This window comes from Trematosphaeria pertusa, assembly GCF_010094035.1.
Source record: "Trematosphaeria pertusa strain CBS 122368 unplaced genomic scaffold BU26scaffold_7, whole genome shotgun sequence".
Taxonomy (NCBI): domain Eukaryota; kingdom Fungi; phylum Ascomycota; class Dothideomycetes; order Pleosporales; family Trematosphaeriaceae; genus Trematosphaeria; species Trematosphaeria pertusa.
The window spans coordinates 326,189-341,093 of NW_022987218.1; the positions used below are offsets into that span (position 1 = coordinate 326,189).

General features: G+C 52.9%; 5 protein-coding genes across 5 annotated transcripts; all 5 read right to left on the reverse strand.

Moving 5' to 3' along the window:
- Positions 1-39: 39 nt before the first annotated feature.
- BU26DRAFT_456352 (uncharacterized protein) lies at positions 40-2,800 on the reverse strand. The gene is made up of 4 exons (XM_033824911.1): positions 2,741-2,800; positions 2,581-2,687; positions 1,625-2,521; positions 40-1,396 (listed from the first exon to the last, which is right to left on the reverse strand). Exons 1-4 carry the CDS (start codon positions 2,775-2,777, stop codon positions 80-82), a joined length of 2,358 nt encoding a protein of 785 aa, XP_033683726.1. The 5' UTR covers positions 2,778-2,800; the 3' UTR covers positions 40-79.
- Positions 2,801-3,042: 242 nt separating this feature from the next.
- BU26DRAFT_604709 (sister chromatid cohesion protein-like protein Mis4) lies at positions 3,043-9,363 on the reverse strand. The gene is made up of 5 exons (XM_033835543.1): positions 8,995-9,363; positions 8,714-8,909; positions 8,520-8,662; positions 6,418-8,467; positions 3,043-6,369 (listed from the first exon to the last, which is right to left on the reverse strand). The coding sequence occupies exons 1-5, from the start codon at positions 9,116-9,118 to the stop codon at positions 3,459-3,461; spliced, it is 5,424 nt and encodes a 1,807-aa protein (XP_033683727.1). The 5' UTR covers positions 9,119-9,363; the 3' UTR covers positions 3,043-3,458.
- A 1,258-nt stretch (positions 9,364-10,621) lies between these two features.
- BU26DRAFT_518942 (uncharacterized protein) lies at positions 10,622-11,798 on the reverse strand. The gene has a single exon (XM_033828926.1). The coding sequence runs from the start codon at positions 11,767-11,769 to the stop codon at positions 10,768-10,770; it is 1,002 nt and encodes a 333-aa protein (XP_033683728.1). The 5' UTR covers positions 11,770-11,798; the 3' UTR covers positions 10,622-10,767.
- Positions 11,799-12,395: 597 nt separating this feature from the next.
- Positions 12,396-13,546, reverse strand: BU26DRAFT_504882 (uncharacterized protein; the record flags this gene model as incomplete). Its single annotated transcript, XM_033826807.1, has 2 exons — positions 12,396-12,906; positions 13,236-13,546. The coding sequence occupies 2 exons, from the start codon at positions 13,544-13,546 to the stop codon at positions 12,396-12,398; spliced, it is 822 nt and encodes a 273-aa protein (XP_033683729.1).
- Positions 13,547-13,645: 99 nt separating this feature from the next.
- Positions 13,646-14,596, reverse strand: BU26DRAFT_564427 (uncharacterized protein; the record flags this gene model as incomplete). The annotated part of the gene is made up of 2 exons (XM_033833278.1): positions 13,646-13,772; positions 13,821-14,596. The coding sequence occupies 2 exons, from the start codon at positions 14,594-14,596 to the stop codon at positions 13,646-13,648; spliced, it is 903 nt and encodes a 300-aa protein (XP_033683730.1).
- Between the last annotated feature and the right edge of the window lie 309 nt (positions 14,597-14,905).

A 14,905-nucleotide genomic window follows, 5' to 3' on the forward strand; every position in this document is an offset into this window, starting at 1 on the left:
AGTACGGTAAGAGAAAGAAGGCCTTGGCTTCGCATATCCCGAAGGACTTCGATGAACTACCTGGCGCAATGTCTACGGATCAGATCTCTAGAACTGCAACGTCGCCCTTTTTAGCCCCCATACCCACACTTCCTCCTTCACTCTTCGGCGCCTTCCCTTTCCGCCACACGCGCTGATCCCGTGGATCAAAGCCACCATTTCCCCAAAGCGCCCACTCCGGCGTCTCCTCGCCGACATAATCCTCCGGTCTCCAGCCCACCACTTTTCCTTCCTCATCCGTCCTCGTCCCCTGCACCTTGCCCTCGTACAGGTCGTAGAAGCGCTCAAAGTCGATCCTCGTAGCCCACTTGCCACTCCTCTTGAAGCGCGTAGAGTCAGCGAGGAGGATACAGCACGAATGCGCATGCTCGGCCGCGATACCGTAGCTAAGCCCGCGGGATATGAGCTCCTTCTCGAGTTCAGTGACGAATTGCGCAACTTCTTCGTAGAATGGGACGTTCTGCATGGTGAGGCCGGCGCTACCAGCTGCGGAGGTACCGCAATATGTGACGCCCTTGACCTCGACGAATCCGGGCAATGCTCTCTCCACCAGATCCGCGTATCCCTTAACTTCCTCAGCCATGTTGAAGCCCTTGACTAGGGTAAGCCGGAACACGGTCCGCTGCTCGAAACGCCTATTCCGGAGTATGTCGAGGCACGCGCAGAACCGCTCCCAAAAGTCGCGGTGTAGTGGGCGGTCGATTTTGCGGAGGCTGTCCTTATTGGAGGCGTCGATGGAGACGTACAGTTGCGTGACGGGGATAAGGGAGGCGAGTTGGGCCGGGTGCTGGGCATTGCAAACCAGAAACGTTGAAATGCGCTCCTTGTGCATCATCTCTAATAACTCGTTGATATGCGGGTAGAAGATAGGTTCTCCAACTAGACTCAGCGCGCAATGCCGTATTCGCATCGCCTCTGCGAAGCGTTCAGCTCGCACGCCAGGCACGCCTTTCATCATCTTGATCTTCTTGTAGTGCGCTGTAGTGATGCCGTCGAAGATTAGTTCCGGGGCATCGGTGACCCAACGCCACGTTGTGCCCACAGGATTGGTACCGTGGCGCCAGCAGAAAACGCATTTGTTGGAGCAGGAGAGCGAGGGCGTAGCCTCCATGCAGAGGTGGGATTGGATACCGTAGAAGGAGTATTTGTAGCAAGAGCCGCGGCCTCGGAGGGCAGATTTGGTCCAGCGGCATATTTTGACGCCGGAGTGTGAACCGATTATTGTATAGCCTTGTTTTGTGAGGGCGGCGTGAGTGGGAGAAGTAACCGGCACCATTTCTTTGGGTGTCGGTTTGGAGATAGTCCTAGACTTATAGGTCGTGAAGTCTACAGGGACTGGAGCGGTTGAAGCATCGACCTGCGGACGTAGCGATACATATTAGCATCTATTTCGGAAACGGTGTAGGGGAGGAGAGCCACATCTAAGCATTGTCTTGTCCGCTGCCTAGGCTGAAGGTCCCAGGACGACTTTGCAGTCACATCGCGAGTGGAGAATGACCGCGACATGCCTGCCCTGCTGGTGGAACTTCGTTGGATGCCTTCAGGAGTGGATTTATACACCCAGAGCGACGCGTGTCATACGTACCGTGGCACCCAAATCTTCAACGTCGTCCAGTCGTGCGTCTCTATGTTCCGCGACATCGACATCCTCTTCATCACTCTCGGCCGGATCGCCACTCCCGGAGACTCCCTCGCCCAGGCCCCTTCCTTCGGCAATCTCCACCAGCGCCTCCTGAACACCTATCCGCCATTCTTCCATCCTCATCTCAGCATCACTCTTCACATCCCCCATCCCTAACGGATACGCTCTCTTCCTCCCCGTCAACCTCGCCATCCACTTATCCACCTCCCTCGCCTGACTGCAAAAGCCCTCCTCCTCTGTTGGCCATCCCTCTTTATCTCCAAACCCGAAAACAGAGTATCCCAGCAAGCCACTCAACGGTGCAGTATCAATCCTAAAATCATTGTGCGTATCCTGCAGGTTCTCGAGGAAGGTGCTAAGCACGGTGTCGATGTTGTATGTAGGCAGGAGGACAAGGTAGAAGTGCTTGATGTGCGGTTCGGCCTTGGGCGGGCTAATGAAGTAGTCGTCATATTCGATGTATGAGAGGTCATGAAGCTGCGGTTGGAGGAAAGAGGTAGATTGATCGCAGCCAGAAGTCCACTCTGTGAGAGCTTTGGAGCATTGTGCGGCGTACCGCTCCGTCGTCCCTGAGAGCGATTGGAAAAATATAAGCGGCTGAATCTTGTCCGTTTGGTGGTAGAAGTTCGGCGGCGCCTCTGCCTTTCTTCGTGGGAGCTTCCTGCCCCTGACTGTCTTCGGTCCTTTCTTTAACTTCGCAACCACCACTGTATCCTCCGTATGATTATCCAGGTTCGACGTCCTCGAATCAAGAGTAGTGCTCTCGGGAAGCCATTCGGGCTTCAACTCGACCGCATTGACCTTCGCGACGGGTGACGAGGGAGCCGGCGAGAGCGAAATCTGCGGAGGTGGACACATTAGCAAAGATTTCACTTGCTGAAGCCTCTTACTATACGTACCTTCGTCCTTCTACTGCGCATATATATCGTGAGCCGTACAATCGCAATCAGGGACGCCGCCGACAGCAGGAGAGGTACGCGATGAGTGTGCCATATCAGCAGAAGCTCTAGACGCAACATTAACGTTCCCAAATGTCTCAATGGATGGAGGGGGATTTACCGGCCGGGAGGCCCTCAAGACGCTCTAGCGATGCCATTGGCGCTGTGGGTTGTACAGTCGGGTGGCTTGCCTGGAACTTTTGTAGTCGTTGTGGGGTTCCTGAGAGCGGGGTGCCAAGAAAGCCTCTAATTGGAAGGCGCAGCGCCCTCCCCCTCCCATGCCTGGTACTGCTGAAGGGCTTCCACACAGCGCCCTAAAGTCAGTCAAGTGTCCTGTCGAGACGTTGGCGCATTCTGTTGGCTTGCTAGAAAGGTTGCGCATATACAGAAACCCCCGAAGATTGAAAAGGAGGCAAAGATATCATGAAGGTGTTCTTAGTCATGCTGCCATAGATATGGGTCTTCATGGCTATGTACTACACAGGTCTTCAAGCGCGGCAAGCCATGAATGCTTGCCGAAGATCGTGAAGCTGGTTGCTCACGATACCGACTCTGATGCGCCCATCATGCTACCGATAAGCATGCTCGAACCCCCAAATTGAACGCCAAAAATGCCCCGTGGCTCTCCATGATAAGGGGTATCTCCCATAATCGCTAGCCCATAAACGCCGTGAACATGGTGTTAAGATAGAACATATGTTCTATATCGACAGACGCCAACGCGATGCAAAGATGCTATGCTCCGAAATGTATGTCGGCTGAAGATTTGGACTTCCCCATGACTGCCCGTCAGAGCGTGACGCTGTTTAACAGCCCGTAACTCTTTATTTTTCTCGTCCTCAATCCCATCCATCAAGGTCGGGCGTCCTAGAGTTCCTCTTCTTGTTCTTAGGACGGGCTCGCTGTTTCTTCGGTGTGTTGCCAACTGATGCGCTTGACTTTCTCTTGCGTCCCCGCCCGCTCGTCGGCATGGCCGGACCTTCATCATCGCCACCTTCAGCCGGGGTAGCATAGCCGGCGGGATCATCGCCGTTCAGGTCCTCGTCTCCAATTTTCGCGTCCTTGTCCACCTCCAGCAGCTCCGCGAACTCGTAGCAGCGCCCCGTCATGGCATCGCGGCTCTCGGTCGAGTTGAGAATTGGTTCGAGCCGCTCCCATAGCTCCTTTCCAGAGACGAGGTTGTTCCTGGAAGCTGGCTTTTGATAGTCTTTGTGCGGGATTCGGCCGGTGAGATTGTGCAAGTTGTATGCGCGGCGAACGAAGCACCGGGCTTCCCACATCATGAGGAGGATCATGCAAGCCCGCGTGATCTGGAGCAGTCGCGCGTCAGAGATTGGCTCTCTGGAATCGTGCACAGTCGGTACGACCAAAATACTTTCATTAGTACCATCCTGCAGTTGTTGAAGCTGAGGCTCAGGCACGGGGGATTGCTTTGGCATTTCGGTTTCGATGGCGACGCCGACTGAGGGACCAGTGTGCTTTAAAACGATGTTCTCAAGCGCGTTCACCATAATGGCCACATCTTCCAGCTTCGGGACATCGAACAAGGCCAAGTTCTCCAGGCAGAAACGAGTAAAAAGGACTGTGTCCGAGCCGGTGTCGGCGTTGTCAAGGTTGGATAGCTCGAAATCCATCTGTTTGCAGAGATTGTCGATGAATTTCTTCAGTGTTTTCCTGCCACCACCTTTGAGAACGTTGAAAACCTGGAGCATTTTGGGCTTGTATGTTTGAGCGACCATGCCGTGAGTATCCTTGCAGACTTCTTGCTGGTAAGTAAAAGCCATCCTGACCGCTGACATGTACTCCTTCTCGAACATGGACTCGTGAGCATCGTGTATCTTTTTGTGCTCAGTGGAAGCGCTTTGTGCGATCTGCGCGTTAGGCGATGTTCCCAGAGCAATGAGTGCGGGACCGCATTCTTTGGGATGTACTAAGCCCTGCCGACTGATGCTGGTGATTATGTTGGTCGCCCTGACTGCGAGCTCGTTATCGTTCTTCAAGGCGATATCCACGATGTCGGGAAGGAATCTCCGTGCGAGGTAATTCGTCGTCACCTGGCCATCGCCGGCAACAAAGGTGATACCTAGCCGTCCAGCGCCACCTGGGTTGCTTTCGGTAGGCTGGTCCTCTGTGTCACCGTCTGACGGCCGTTCCGCTTTCACGAAGAAATCGTTGAATTGGGCGAGAGCGACTCGTTGCAGCTGAGCGTTGTCGTTCTTGAAGACAACCCTGAAAGTTGCCTCAACGTCTGGACGCATGAACAGAGAAGGCGATCCTTGACAGATCTCACCTACGCTGCACAAAGCGTGCTCGCGAATGCTCAAGTCCCAGTTCTGCTTAGTAAACGGGCGTACGGTCTCCAGGAGCAGGACGGAGCTTGAAGTTCCACTCCACCCAAGAAGACTCTTCATCTGTTCTTGCGTGGCAACCTTTCTGTTCACTATGTCTTGGGCTTTCGTGGAAATATAGCGTTGCAGTGCAGGGAGGTGGTTGTCCAGGTTGCAGACCTTCCCGAACGTGCCAAGGAGGATCAGGTAAGAAGTAATTCTAGTCTTCGCTTGTAAAGCCGCTTCCTTTGTCAACGAGGCTAGGGGGTGCAATTGCGTGACTGTCGACGAAATGAGGAGCATCAGTCTGTTGATACCGTCCTTAGTCAAGGGGCTGATAATCCATAAGCAATGCACAACATCCAAAAGCGTCTCTTTGCAAGTAGACAACCCTGAGGATGCCCACGAAGCTATTTTAGAGATCACCTTGGTGAGCGATGTCTGCACTTCCTGCGCAAACTCCGTCTGAAGGCCCGAGAGATGTGGAAAGACGAAGCGGAAGATGGTCACTGTTGGCCGGAGAGTGGCGAGATCTTCCCTACCCCCAAGGTCCTTGACATAAAGCTTGAGAAGCTGCACTTGATCCAAGGTGAAAAGCTTCGGATCGATCTTCGCAAAAATGCTGAGCGCCTGCAGCACGTCGCCTTGCGGACTGCCAGATGACATGGATTCGGGACTGATTACACCTTCGATCATATCCGCAACCATCTCTTTACAAATCTTGAAATGAGCGGGCTGATTCGTAGATTTGCCTGCCAGCGCAATTGCAAAGAATTTCTCGAATGGCTCGAGCGAGGCTCCGTTCACCTGTATTTGCCGAACGATTTCTACTAGCAGCGATGCTCTCTCGGCGCGGCGCAGCCTGAGCTGGCTTTCATCGACTCTCGTGTTTGGATCTAACGGTTGGAGCCAAATCTCTTCGAGAGCCTGGCGGGCTAGCTCTGCGATCGGTTTCTCATGGTCTTGCAATGGTGGAAGCAAGGCTGCTGCGATGGAGCGTCTGTGCTCCTTGGATGTGGAACCCAAATACATCTTCTTCAGCAGATTGATTGCCTTCTTCTTCGGCCCGTTCGATGGGTCAGTGGTCAGGCGAAGAATGCCTTGGAGACATTGTCGCTCCAACGCCGGGTTGCCTTCGAGACATTTCGAAATGAGAGAGATCGCGTCCGCCCGAACGAGTGGAGAGTGGTCATTGAATAGATGTGTTATGTTCGCGACAGCCTGTCCTGAAATGATTTGTGGATCCTTGTTGAGAAAAGATTCGATGCTCTTGATGGCTCTCGACTTGAGGGTCGCTGCGCTTTCCCGCGTGAAGCTAACCATGATCGTAACGATTGACTGAAGGTACCGACAGAATTGGTCCTCTAGTGTTACGATGCCGGAAGCGAGTCGGCTCTGGATTTCCGACATATTTTGGAATTTGCTGAATCAAACAATTAGCCGGAACTTTCTACTAACTGGACATACTTACTATTCCCGAGACAGCCACTTTGAATCCATGATCATGTTCTCCAGCCGCGCCAGAAGGTCGAACATGTCCTGATTTCGGGACTGATGTTCGTTCGCTGACTTGAGAGTCTCGGTAACAGAATCTATCCAGCATGTGACATAGCAGCCTTGCACAGAGAGCAGGTGGGGGTCGTCCTGATTGGCTTGCACACTCAAGTAATCGGGAAGAGACTCTATGACCATCCGATATGGCCCTTTAAAGCCAAGCAAGTCCTTGGGATGGACACTGCTGTTGAGGGCCTCGTTCGCCAGCTGGTCTAACTTGGCCGATAATTCGGATTGAGAGATATCGAGGTCTCGCTTGAGATGTTTTATGCGCTGCCTGAAGTCGATGATACCACACCCCATTGTGGCCATCAGGGTGAGAGCCATGTCCCTATTGTTGCCAGAGTGCAGGACAATATTCGCGCGTCGCAACAACTGTTGGAGGAGTATGACTGCGGCGGGCCACTCGGGAGAACCGAGAACGTTGCAGAAGTCCTCGACAAACATGTCCAAGAGATTACGGAAAGGCTTGTCACCAGACTTGGATACATTCAGAGCTCTGTCTATGAGAGTTGAAGCAATGCGGGCAGCAATGCCCTTGGCACTCTGCATCAAGCGTTGAGCGACCGATTTTGCGGAGCTATTTCCTTTCGGCTTGGCTTTCTTCGATGACGGATTATCGGGTTCATAATCGCTGTCTTCTTCGTCTTCCGCGGACTCGTCTTTCTCGATTTGCGAAGCTGCTTTTCTATGCTGATCCTTCTGGTTTGTCGCAGCTACCTGGACAAAGCGCATGAACAAGGCGGATACTGACATGATGGGCGGGTCGCGTGCGGACTTGTACTGCCTGGCATTTGCGCCTTTGTCGGGAAGCTTCTCTAGATTATTCAGAATCTCCGTCATGATGTAGAGCTGATGATCCGGATGGGACGCAAATATCTGCGTGAGGGCCTCCATGGCGGCTTGGCGCAAGGACTCAAACTTCTGGATGCCAAAGACGGAGTCCTTTTCGGAGTCGCTGTTTGGTTGAATCACCAGGGCCAAGGCCAGGAATTCAATAGGGGTCAAGGCCGTGTCGGTCAAAGTGACTTTGCCGATCAACATTCCTAGGAGACTCAGGAGACTGCCGCATAGTCGAAGAAGAGAGAGCATCTGATCCTTGTGGTTGGATGCAGATTTGAATGTCTCAGATGAATCGCCGTTTCGCCGAGAACTCAGGACCGGAAATATGCAAGAGTGCAGAACATGTTTGAGGGCTTGGATGACTGCGACTATAAGATCTTCCGGGCTGATTCGCCGATCGTCGCGACCTTGGAGCATAGCAGTCAGCACCAGCTTCGATGCCTTCATTCCAGATGATGCCTTTGCGAAGTCGTCGGCCCAGAAGTCGAGGGAATCGAGGTCCCCAAATTGATCTGTCGCTGTGATGGAGGGTTCGCAGAGCGAGTGAATCCGTAGAATAGTCTCGACGGGAACAGAGGAGAAGCAGCCATGACCACAGACAGCCATGACTTTATCGTAGAGGCGATCCATTGTGCCGCTCATCATCACTGTGACTTCAGAGTCTAAACTAGAAGCTTTGGAAAAGTACTCTGACTCGTCTGGATCCTCTTTCTCCTTGAGAAGCCTCTGCACAAGTTTGTTCAGCTCGCCGATCCTTTGCTCGCCAATTTCGCGTTCTTGTGGTCGCATGGCTGACAGCACGTCTTCTTGTGAACGCTCCTCACGTTTTCGCTGGGATGGATGGGCGTCCACGGAAATGTGGTCGTACCGCTGGTATTCCTCCCTTCGGGCGGTTGGCCCTAAAGGCTTGATAACAACAGCTGGACCGGAACGAGACGGTGTGCTGCTGACGGCGGACGAAGGCGGGCTAGGCTTGTATGGTGAGGTCCCATTTTGAGCAAGCGCAGCGTGGTTGAGGACGGGGGCCGCTGGCCGAGACGGCGTGCGAACTGGGGTTTGCGAGGCCGTTTGCTGCTGGATTTCCTGCTTTGCTTTTAGCTGCTGGAGTGAGTGAGCACCCGCGGCTGCGTCAAATCAGCAAGCGATCCGAGGTCAGAGCAGAACAAAGAAACCTACGCAGGTAGTGAACGTCCGTTTGTCTTAAGAGCATGCTTGCAAACGGGCTGAGAGCAGGGGTCTTTGTGGGCGCAGAACCATTGGGCCGGCCGGCGGGGCTCTCCGGTGGAGGCGTTGCGAGCTGCGTTGCTTGTTTAAAGCGACTGAGACTATGTTAGTACGAATGGTCTCCTCAAAGGACGCTCAGCTCTTACTACTCAGTCATCTCATGTGGATTCCCCAACAGCGTCCGCAACTCGCGGAGAGTATGCTCCAAGTGCTGTGCTGTGGAGGGCGGGCCCTTGATCTCCTCGTTTAGTATCCCCACGGCTTTTTTTGCGGCGCTCTGCTGGTCTGGTGAAAGGGTGGTCGGTGGTGTAGGGGGCTCCGTGGAGGGAAAGGGGATGATGTCTGGGAACTATTAGTTTTCCTGTGAAAACCAGGTGAGAGGGTGATATGCGTGAGGGGCAACCGGAAGTGAAGTTGGGGTACTGACCCGGCGAGAAGGGGACCACTGAGGTAAAGGGAGAGTACGGAAGGGCCTCGTCCACGGTCGGAGGACGGTACGGCAAGCCGCCTCCATTGGCATTATGCCAATTTCCATTCTCGAAGCCAGACATTTTGGCGCGTGCGTTGGTTGTCGGGCGGCCGCAATGGCGGTTGCGGTCGATGGTCGAAGCGGTCACAAACAGCGCTCGGTCGATGGTTGGAGGCCGGTTATTGGGGAGGCGTGTAGGAGGAGAATCGCTCTGGTGCCAGCGGAAGCCGCATGATCTAGTCGGCGCTGGAGAGTGACTAGATACCTAGCATTTGAGCCTGGCAGATGATGCGCGTCCTGCCCGCGACGCTGCGAATGTCAATCTGCAGATGAGTTGCGACGGCTCGTGCCCAGGCGTACACCGCTTTCGGTTTGAGCTTAGCGTCAAAAGCCGCCGCGGGGATGCCGCAACTTTCTTTCCGCCGCCATAGACTCTCCTCTTAAACCATGTTAGGTTGGCTTAGACGCCTCCATATCTGGAGGGTCTTGCCTCTGAATATGGAGGCATCCAAGCCAGCAATTTCTTGGCATCGGAGACTCTTTCATCCGCGGTCAATCCATGTTTATTACCTAATCCTCGTCAGCTCCTCCATTTTCTAGCTGCTCTCTCTCGTGCGCAGCGTATCTATGCTCCCGTTATACCATTCCTCAACGTCAGCACGAAGGAAGCAGCCTGCATGGTAATCCGCAGCGGCCTGCTTGCGCAGTTCCAACTCGCACCTGTGCCCGCGGAGCATGCGGCACGCTCATCCCTAGTGCTCGGCTAGTCTGGATTTTGCCACCTTTGTGGAGGATTGGTGAACCTCCGCAGAGGGAGTTGCGTGGTTTTCTCGCTCTCTCTGTGGGCCTGCGCACAGAGAGCCTAGGCCATAGGGTACACCTAGGGTAGTGAAGGTTGCCTGCAGCACGTTCCTTAGTTACTTAGCTAGCAAGAGTAGGGAACAGAGACACCTAAACCGAGCGCGGGAGGAGCTAAGGAGTAAGGAATACATAGACGCAGTAGAGGAGCAAGGAAGGCGCCGAGTAGCCGCTAGTAAGAGCAGCTACTCGGGCATTACCTGATTCTGCTATATCTTCTACCTAAGGACTTTATAGATTAGATAGAAGCACCGGTTCACATGGCAGACAAGAACAGCGGATGTCGGGAGTGAGGATATACGTGCCGTTCTGGCACATATATGTCCTTACTGCCTTAGGGGCGGAACTAGGGTTTTACTTCCTCTGCATAAGCCTTAGCCAAAGGCGGACAAGAGCATGGAAAACATCAATCACATCGCGGCATGGCAATTTCAAGGATTACCTGTATGCTATCAGAGGAAGGTTTTGCCCGAAACCACGGCGATTCGCCTGCATGGACCTCGACAAGAAGAGCTAGATCGGGCCTAAAATAGAACAACATATATGTATATATGGATTCATTAAGTATTATGCTTTACTATTGGCGAGGTATGTCTATCTTCATGAGGAAACGGTTTAAGTTCACTGACAAATTTAGACATCTTGGGGTAACCGTGAGAGTTAGCATGCATATTCCATTTTGAGGGTTGAAAGAACAAATTACACTAGCACTGAAAGCATACATTGAGAGGAGATTGTGGATGGTAGCTCAACGCCTCCTTGTCAGCCTTTTCTTCTTCAGCCACCTCCCACGTCCTTGTACAACCCTGGCGCGTGTATTTATCCTACTGTCTCATTACATCGGCAGCCACATTTCAAACCATCCATTCTCACTCATTCTGAATATGGTGGTGAACCTGAGCCCCTTATCAAGGGAATACGGTAGGTAAGAAACTTTGGGAGGGCGTCAACGACTACGGGATTATAGGGTCCGATTTTGCCTTCCTCCAGCTGGAAGTCATCCAGAAGTGTCCCTAGCGTGACGGCGATCTGGACCGCTTCCGGGTTGGCATGACTACGAACATTCTCAGGAATCCCATCCCAAATCTCCTGCCAAAATCCTCTCTCCGCGTCCTCAAATTCGGGCGGGATGTGAAACTTTTTCTCGGAAAACTCGCCAGCAAGTGTGTGGATGCGGCAAAAACCCATGCCAAAGGGAAGAGGGGTCGATAGTTCCCAGTCAACGATGCCAGAAACGTCACAGTTATCATCAACCATGATGTTGACATCGTTTAGGTCGAAGTGAGCGACAAAAAGTGGTAGGTTCTTGAGCTGGTCCAATTTGCCGATCAAATCTCTCGCCACGACGTGGAATCGACGAATCTGGGGATCCTCAGAGGCTAGGAGTAGCTCTAGATGCGGGTGAAGCTTGTGATCAATAACCAACTCACTGCTATCGTCGACATAGCCTCTTGACAAAATCCGGCCCAAGGATCGGACAGTAGTAACCCTGGTTTGTGAGACTCTCCCTCTTGCGCCATCAAGCCATGTTTTCCCAGGTATGCACGTCATCCAGTAAACCCATATGCCCTCACATTCCAGCTCTTCGTCCTGAATTACTTTGGCGTCAGGGACAGCCACGCCAAGCACTCTCCGGGCAACCAAGAAGGGCACAAGATCTAGGGGTTCGGGTCGGAACTGTATGACGACGTCTTCGCCATTCTGCAGCGTTACGATCACTGTCCTACTGAAAAAGCCTTGTGGTCGGGGCCCTCGAGCCTTCTTGGCGGGGATGCCTGAGTGCAAGTGGGCCAGTTGGCGTGCCTTTGTAGTCTGCTTCGATGGCGTGTTCAAACACTTCGGAAGGTCGGCATCAGAGGTAATCTCAATAGTCATAATGTTTTCGACGTGACACTCAAGCTAGGCAATAAGACAGCTTATGGATGAAGATTAAATGGAAGAGCGCGATCGTGATGAAGGCAGCGAATTCGATTTGACGCTAGCAGGGACCCCCTGTCAACCATCGCGTCTGCTATTATTACTAACGCATCGCTTCACCGAAAATACCAATTGAGACAACCCTGCTTCCTCCTGTTATGGCACTTTCGTAGTACCTCCTCCGGCGTGACCGTTATGGGGAGGTCCCAGAAGATATCACTGAGATTTGTATCTGGCTGTACCGTAAGGAAACAAGCCGCCAATCAGGCTTCTCTGATTGGAACCTGCTTTGTCTGATCGGAACATGCTTTGGGCGTTACGCCGAACCTGGAGTTATTTTCTGTCCAAGCTTGTTCATCTCAGTTACAGGCTGGAGCCTGGATGGCATTATCGGTCTAGACCGATATTGGATAGTGGCGGACACCGGCCCACTTCAGGTATTTCTTGTCTGCGCTACCTCCTCGCTCGTTCTTCTCCTTCTTTCTCTTCTTCTATAGTAAACCTGTACGACATTCGAACAAGCCTTCAAACCCAAGCAATTCGCAAACATGTTAACGAAATTCGATCTGCAACATCATTTTGAACTACGTCGTCGTCGGTGGTGGTTGCGTCGCCTTCTCAGCTGTTCTTGCATTGCAACGAGAATCGCCACGGCGACGGCATCGAACGGCATCTGCAGGATCATCCGGTCCTATTGGCTGAAGAGGCAAGAGCTTGGTTATATCGCTTCCCGAGTCCTTAGGTTCGGGCGTCATCGCTGTAGTTGATCCATCGATTTTGGTTTGGGACGGGAGGCGGACTAGAGGAGCGTCCTCATAATGAGGTTTAGGTAACGAGTTCTCGATGATCCTTCCACATTGACTACCGTCTCCATGATCGATCAGCATAAGCTCCGAGAGTGTGGTTTCCTCAGGTGGCTGGTTGCCTCTGGTTTCCGCAGACTCTTGCTCCAATGTGGCATTCGGGCGATTATCATCGTCGCTAACCTCAGGATTGTCCAGCTGATAGCCCCTTGACTTTTTCCAGCCTTGCCTCGAGTCGTCTGTTAGCAAGCGAGGGTCAATTCTCTGAATAATGGACGCTGGAGTTTGGGTACTAGCATCGCATCAGTAGCTGCGTCTGGCGTGGTACCCGTCGTATCCGTCATCGTGCCGTCCAACCGGTCGCTATCAACAGCAGCATCGGCTTCGGCTGGGATTGTTGTCGTTGCTCGAAGCGTCGTGGGATAGGGAATGGAGGTGACATAGGATTCGGTGACGAGTGGACTCGAAATCTTGAGGGCCAGCATGAAAAGCCGGAGGTAGGAGTCTGAACAGTGGTCTTGTTGCGAAAGCGAGAGCGAGCGAGGATTTAATCGAATATCTAGATTAGGAATGCATGAAGAGCAGGAGAGAGCGGAACGCGCGCTCTTCCTAGAAGCTCACTCCTGCATAAAATGGTAGGCGATTCGAGATTCTCCTTGCACGCTATGGTGCCGAACCACGCTTGGGGTGCCTTCTCGAAGTGGTATTCTCGTACTGGCGCGGAAAGACTGAACCAGCCTATCCTCCAGGGGCAGTTTCAGAGCTTTGCGGAGTGGTGGAACGATTGGTTTGGAGAGGACGAGGAGGAAGAGGACGAGGAGGAAGAGGACGAGGAGGAAGAGGACGACGACGAAGAGGACAACGAAGAAGAGGATGACGAGGATGAGGATGAAGGTGAGATGAAGGAGTAGAATGGTATTGGATGGAAGCATTGGAAGACCCGTAATTCTTCAGCCAAGGATGCAGGGTTCTCCTGACAAGGCTGATTCGGAGCCGTCGTTCTTTTTGTCTTCGCTGCTTTGTGTCTTTCTTTATTTCTTTTCCGCGCTCGTCTCTTGCTTACTTTTCGTTTTCCTCTTCCCGGAGGCAGTCGCTCTTTTGCCCTTCTTTGGGGGCACCATTCCGGGCGGTAGTTGAGGCTTGAATTTTTGCGTTCGGCTGGTCTGGTCAGTAACCTACACTCCTTAGGCACGGCAATATACTCACTATATGTATCTCTGCCCAAGATAGTAAGCTCGCTCCAGTAGCTGAGCCTGAGATTTCTCACCCTCATCGAGCCCATCTAACAGCGCCAGGAGTTTGGTGTTCCAGTCATTCTCTGCTCGTACATTGATTGCTAACGCGGTCCGTTCGAACAGTCTCGGGTAAAAGCCAGCGGAGTTCCAGTCGATGAGGCAAAGAGAGCCATCTCCCAAGACAAGGATGTTTCGAGGAGCAATATCGAGATGGCAGAAGATTAGCGGATAGCCGGCTAGGTTGAGATGGGTTGAATTCTTCAACTGTCGCTTGTTGTAGTACTCCTCGATGTCTGATACGGCAGCGGGAGCGATGGGATCGTAGTCCAGCCACAGCTGGCCGAAAGCGACGCTCTTGTGAAAAGGCCCCGGCTTGGCTCGTTGCACCTGTTCGAAAATCTTGAGGACCTTTGCCATTGGCTGCAAGTAGGCGTCAGGATCCATCGTGGAGGAGACGGGCTGGCCGTCGATGTACTCCATGATGAGATAGCCATTGAGGTCCCTAACGAAAAAGCGATAGACTCGGGGGACTCGTATGATTGCCGGATCAAGAATCTCGTATGCTCGCTGTTGGTTTGCGGCCTCGAACTGGCTGACGCCGAATCCGCACTTGACAACTGCGTCTTCTGAAATCCTGACGACTGAGAGTCCTCCGTCTAGTTCGCTGACGACGTCGCGGTCCGGGTTGGAACGCAAGCAATGCTGGATGATTTCGTCTTCGGTGGCCGTGTTCCATTGAATCGCCATGGTTGCGGTTTTTGTATTAGTCAAGGAGGGTGCGTCTCAGAACGAAGTTGCGGGTAGCCTATGCTTTTATGCCCGCATGTTCTGTCGGTGCCTAATCATGGCACGGACAGATACCTTCCTGATAGTGCAGAAAGCGGCTTTGGAATTTCATGCAGTGGCTTAGCCAAAACGACTACATCCCAGTAACCAAAAACCCCAGCTGTTCAGGAGGGGCTGACTAAAGGAGGGGACTTAACTGCCTAACTGGGTGCGTCAGTATACGGGCCGACCGATCATCCGCTCCACCGCACATAGCCAATCAGTATACCG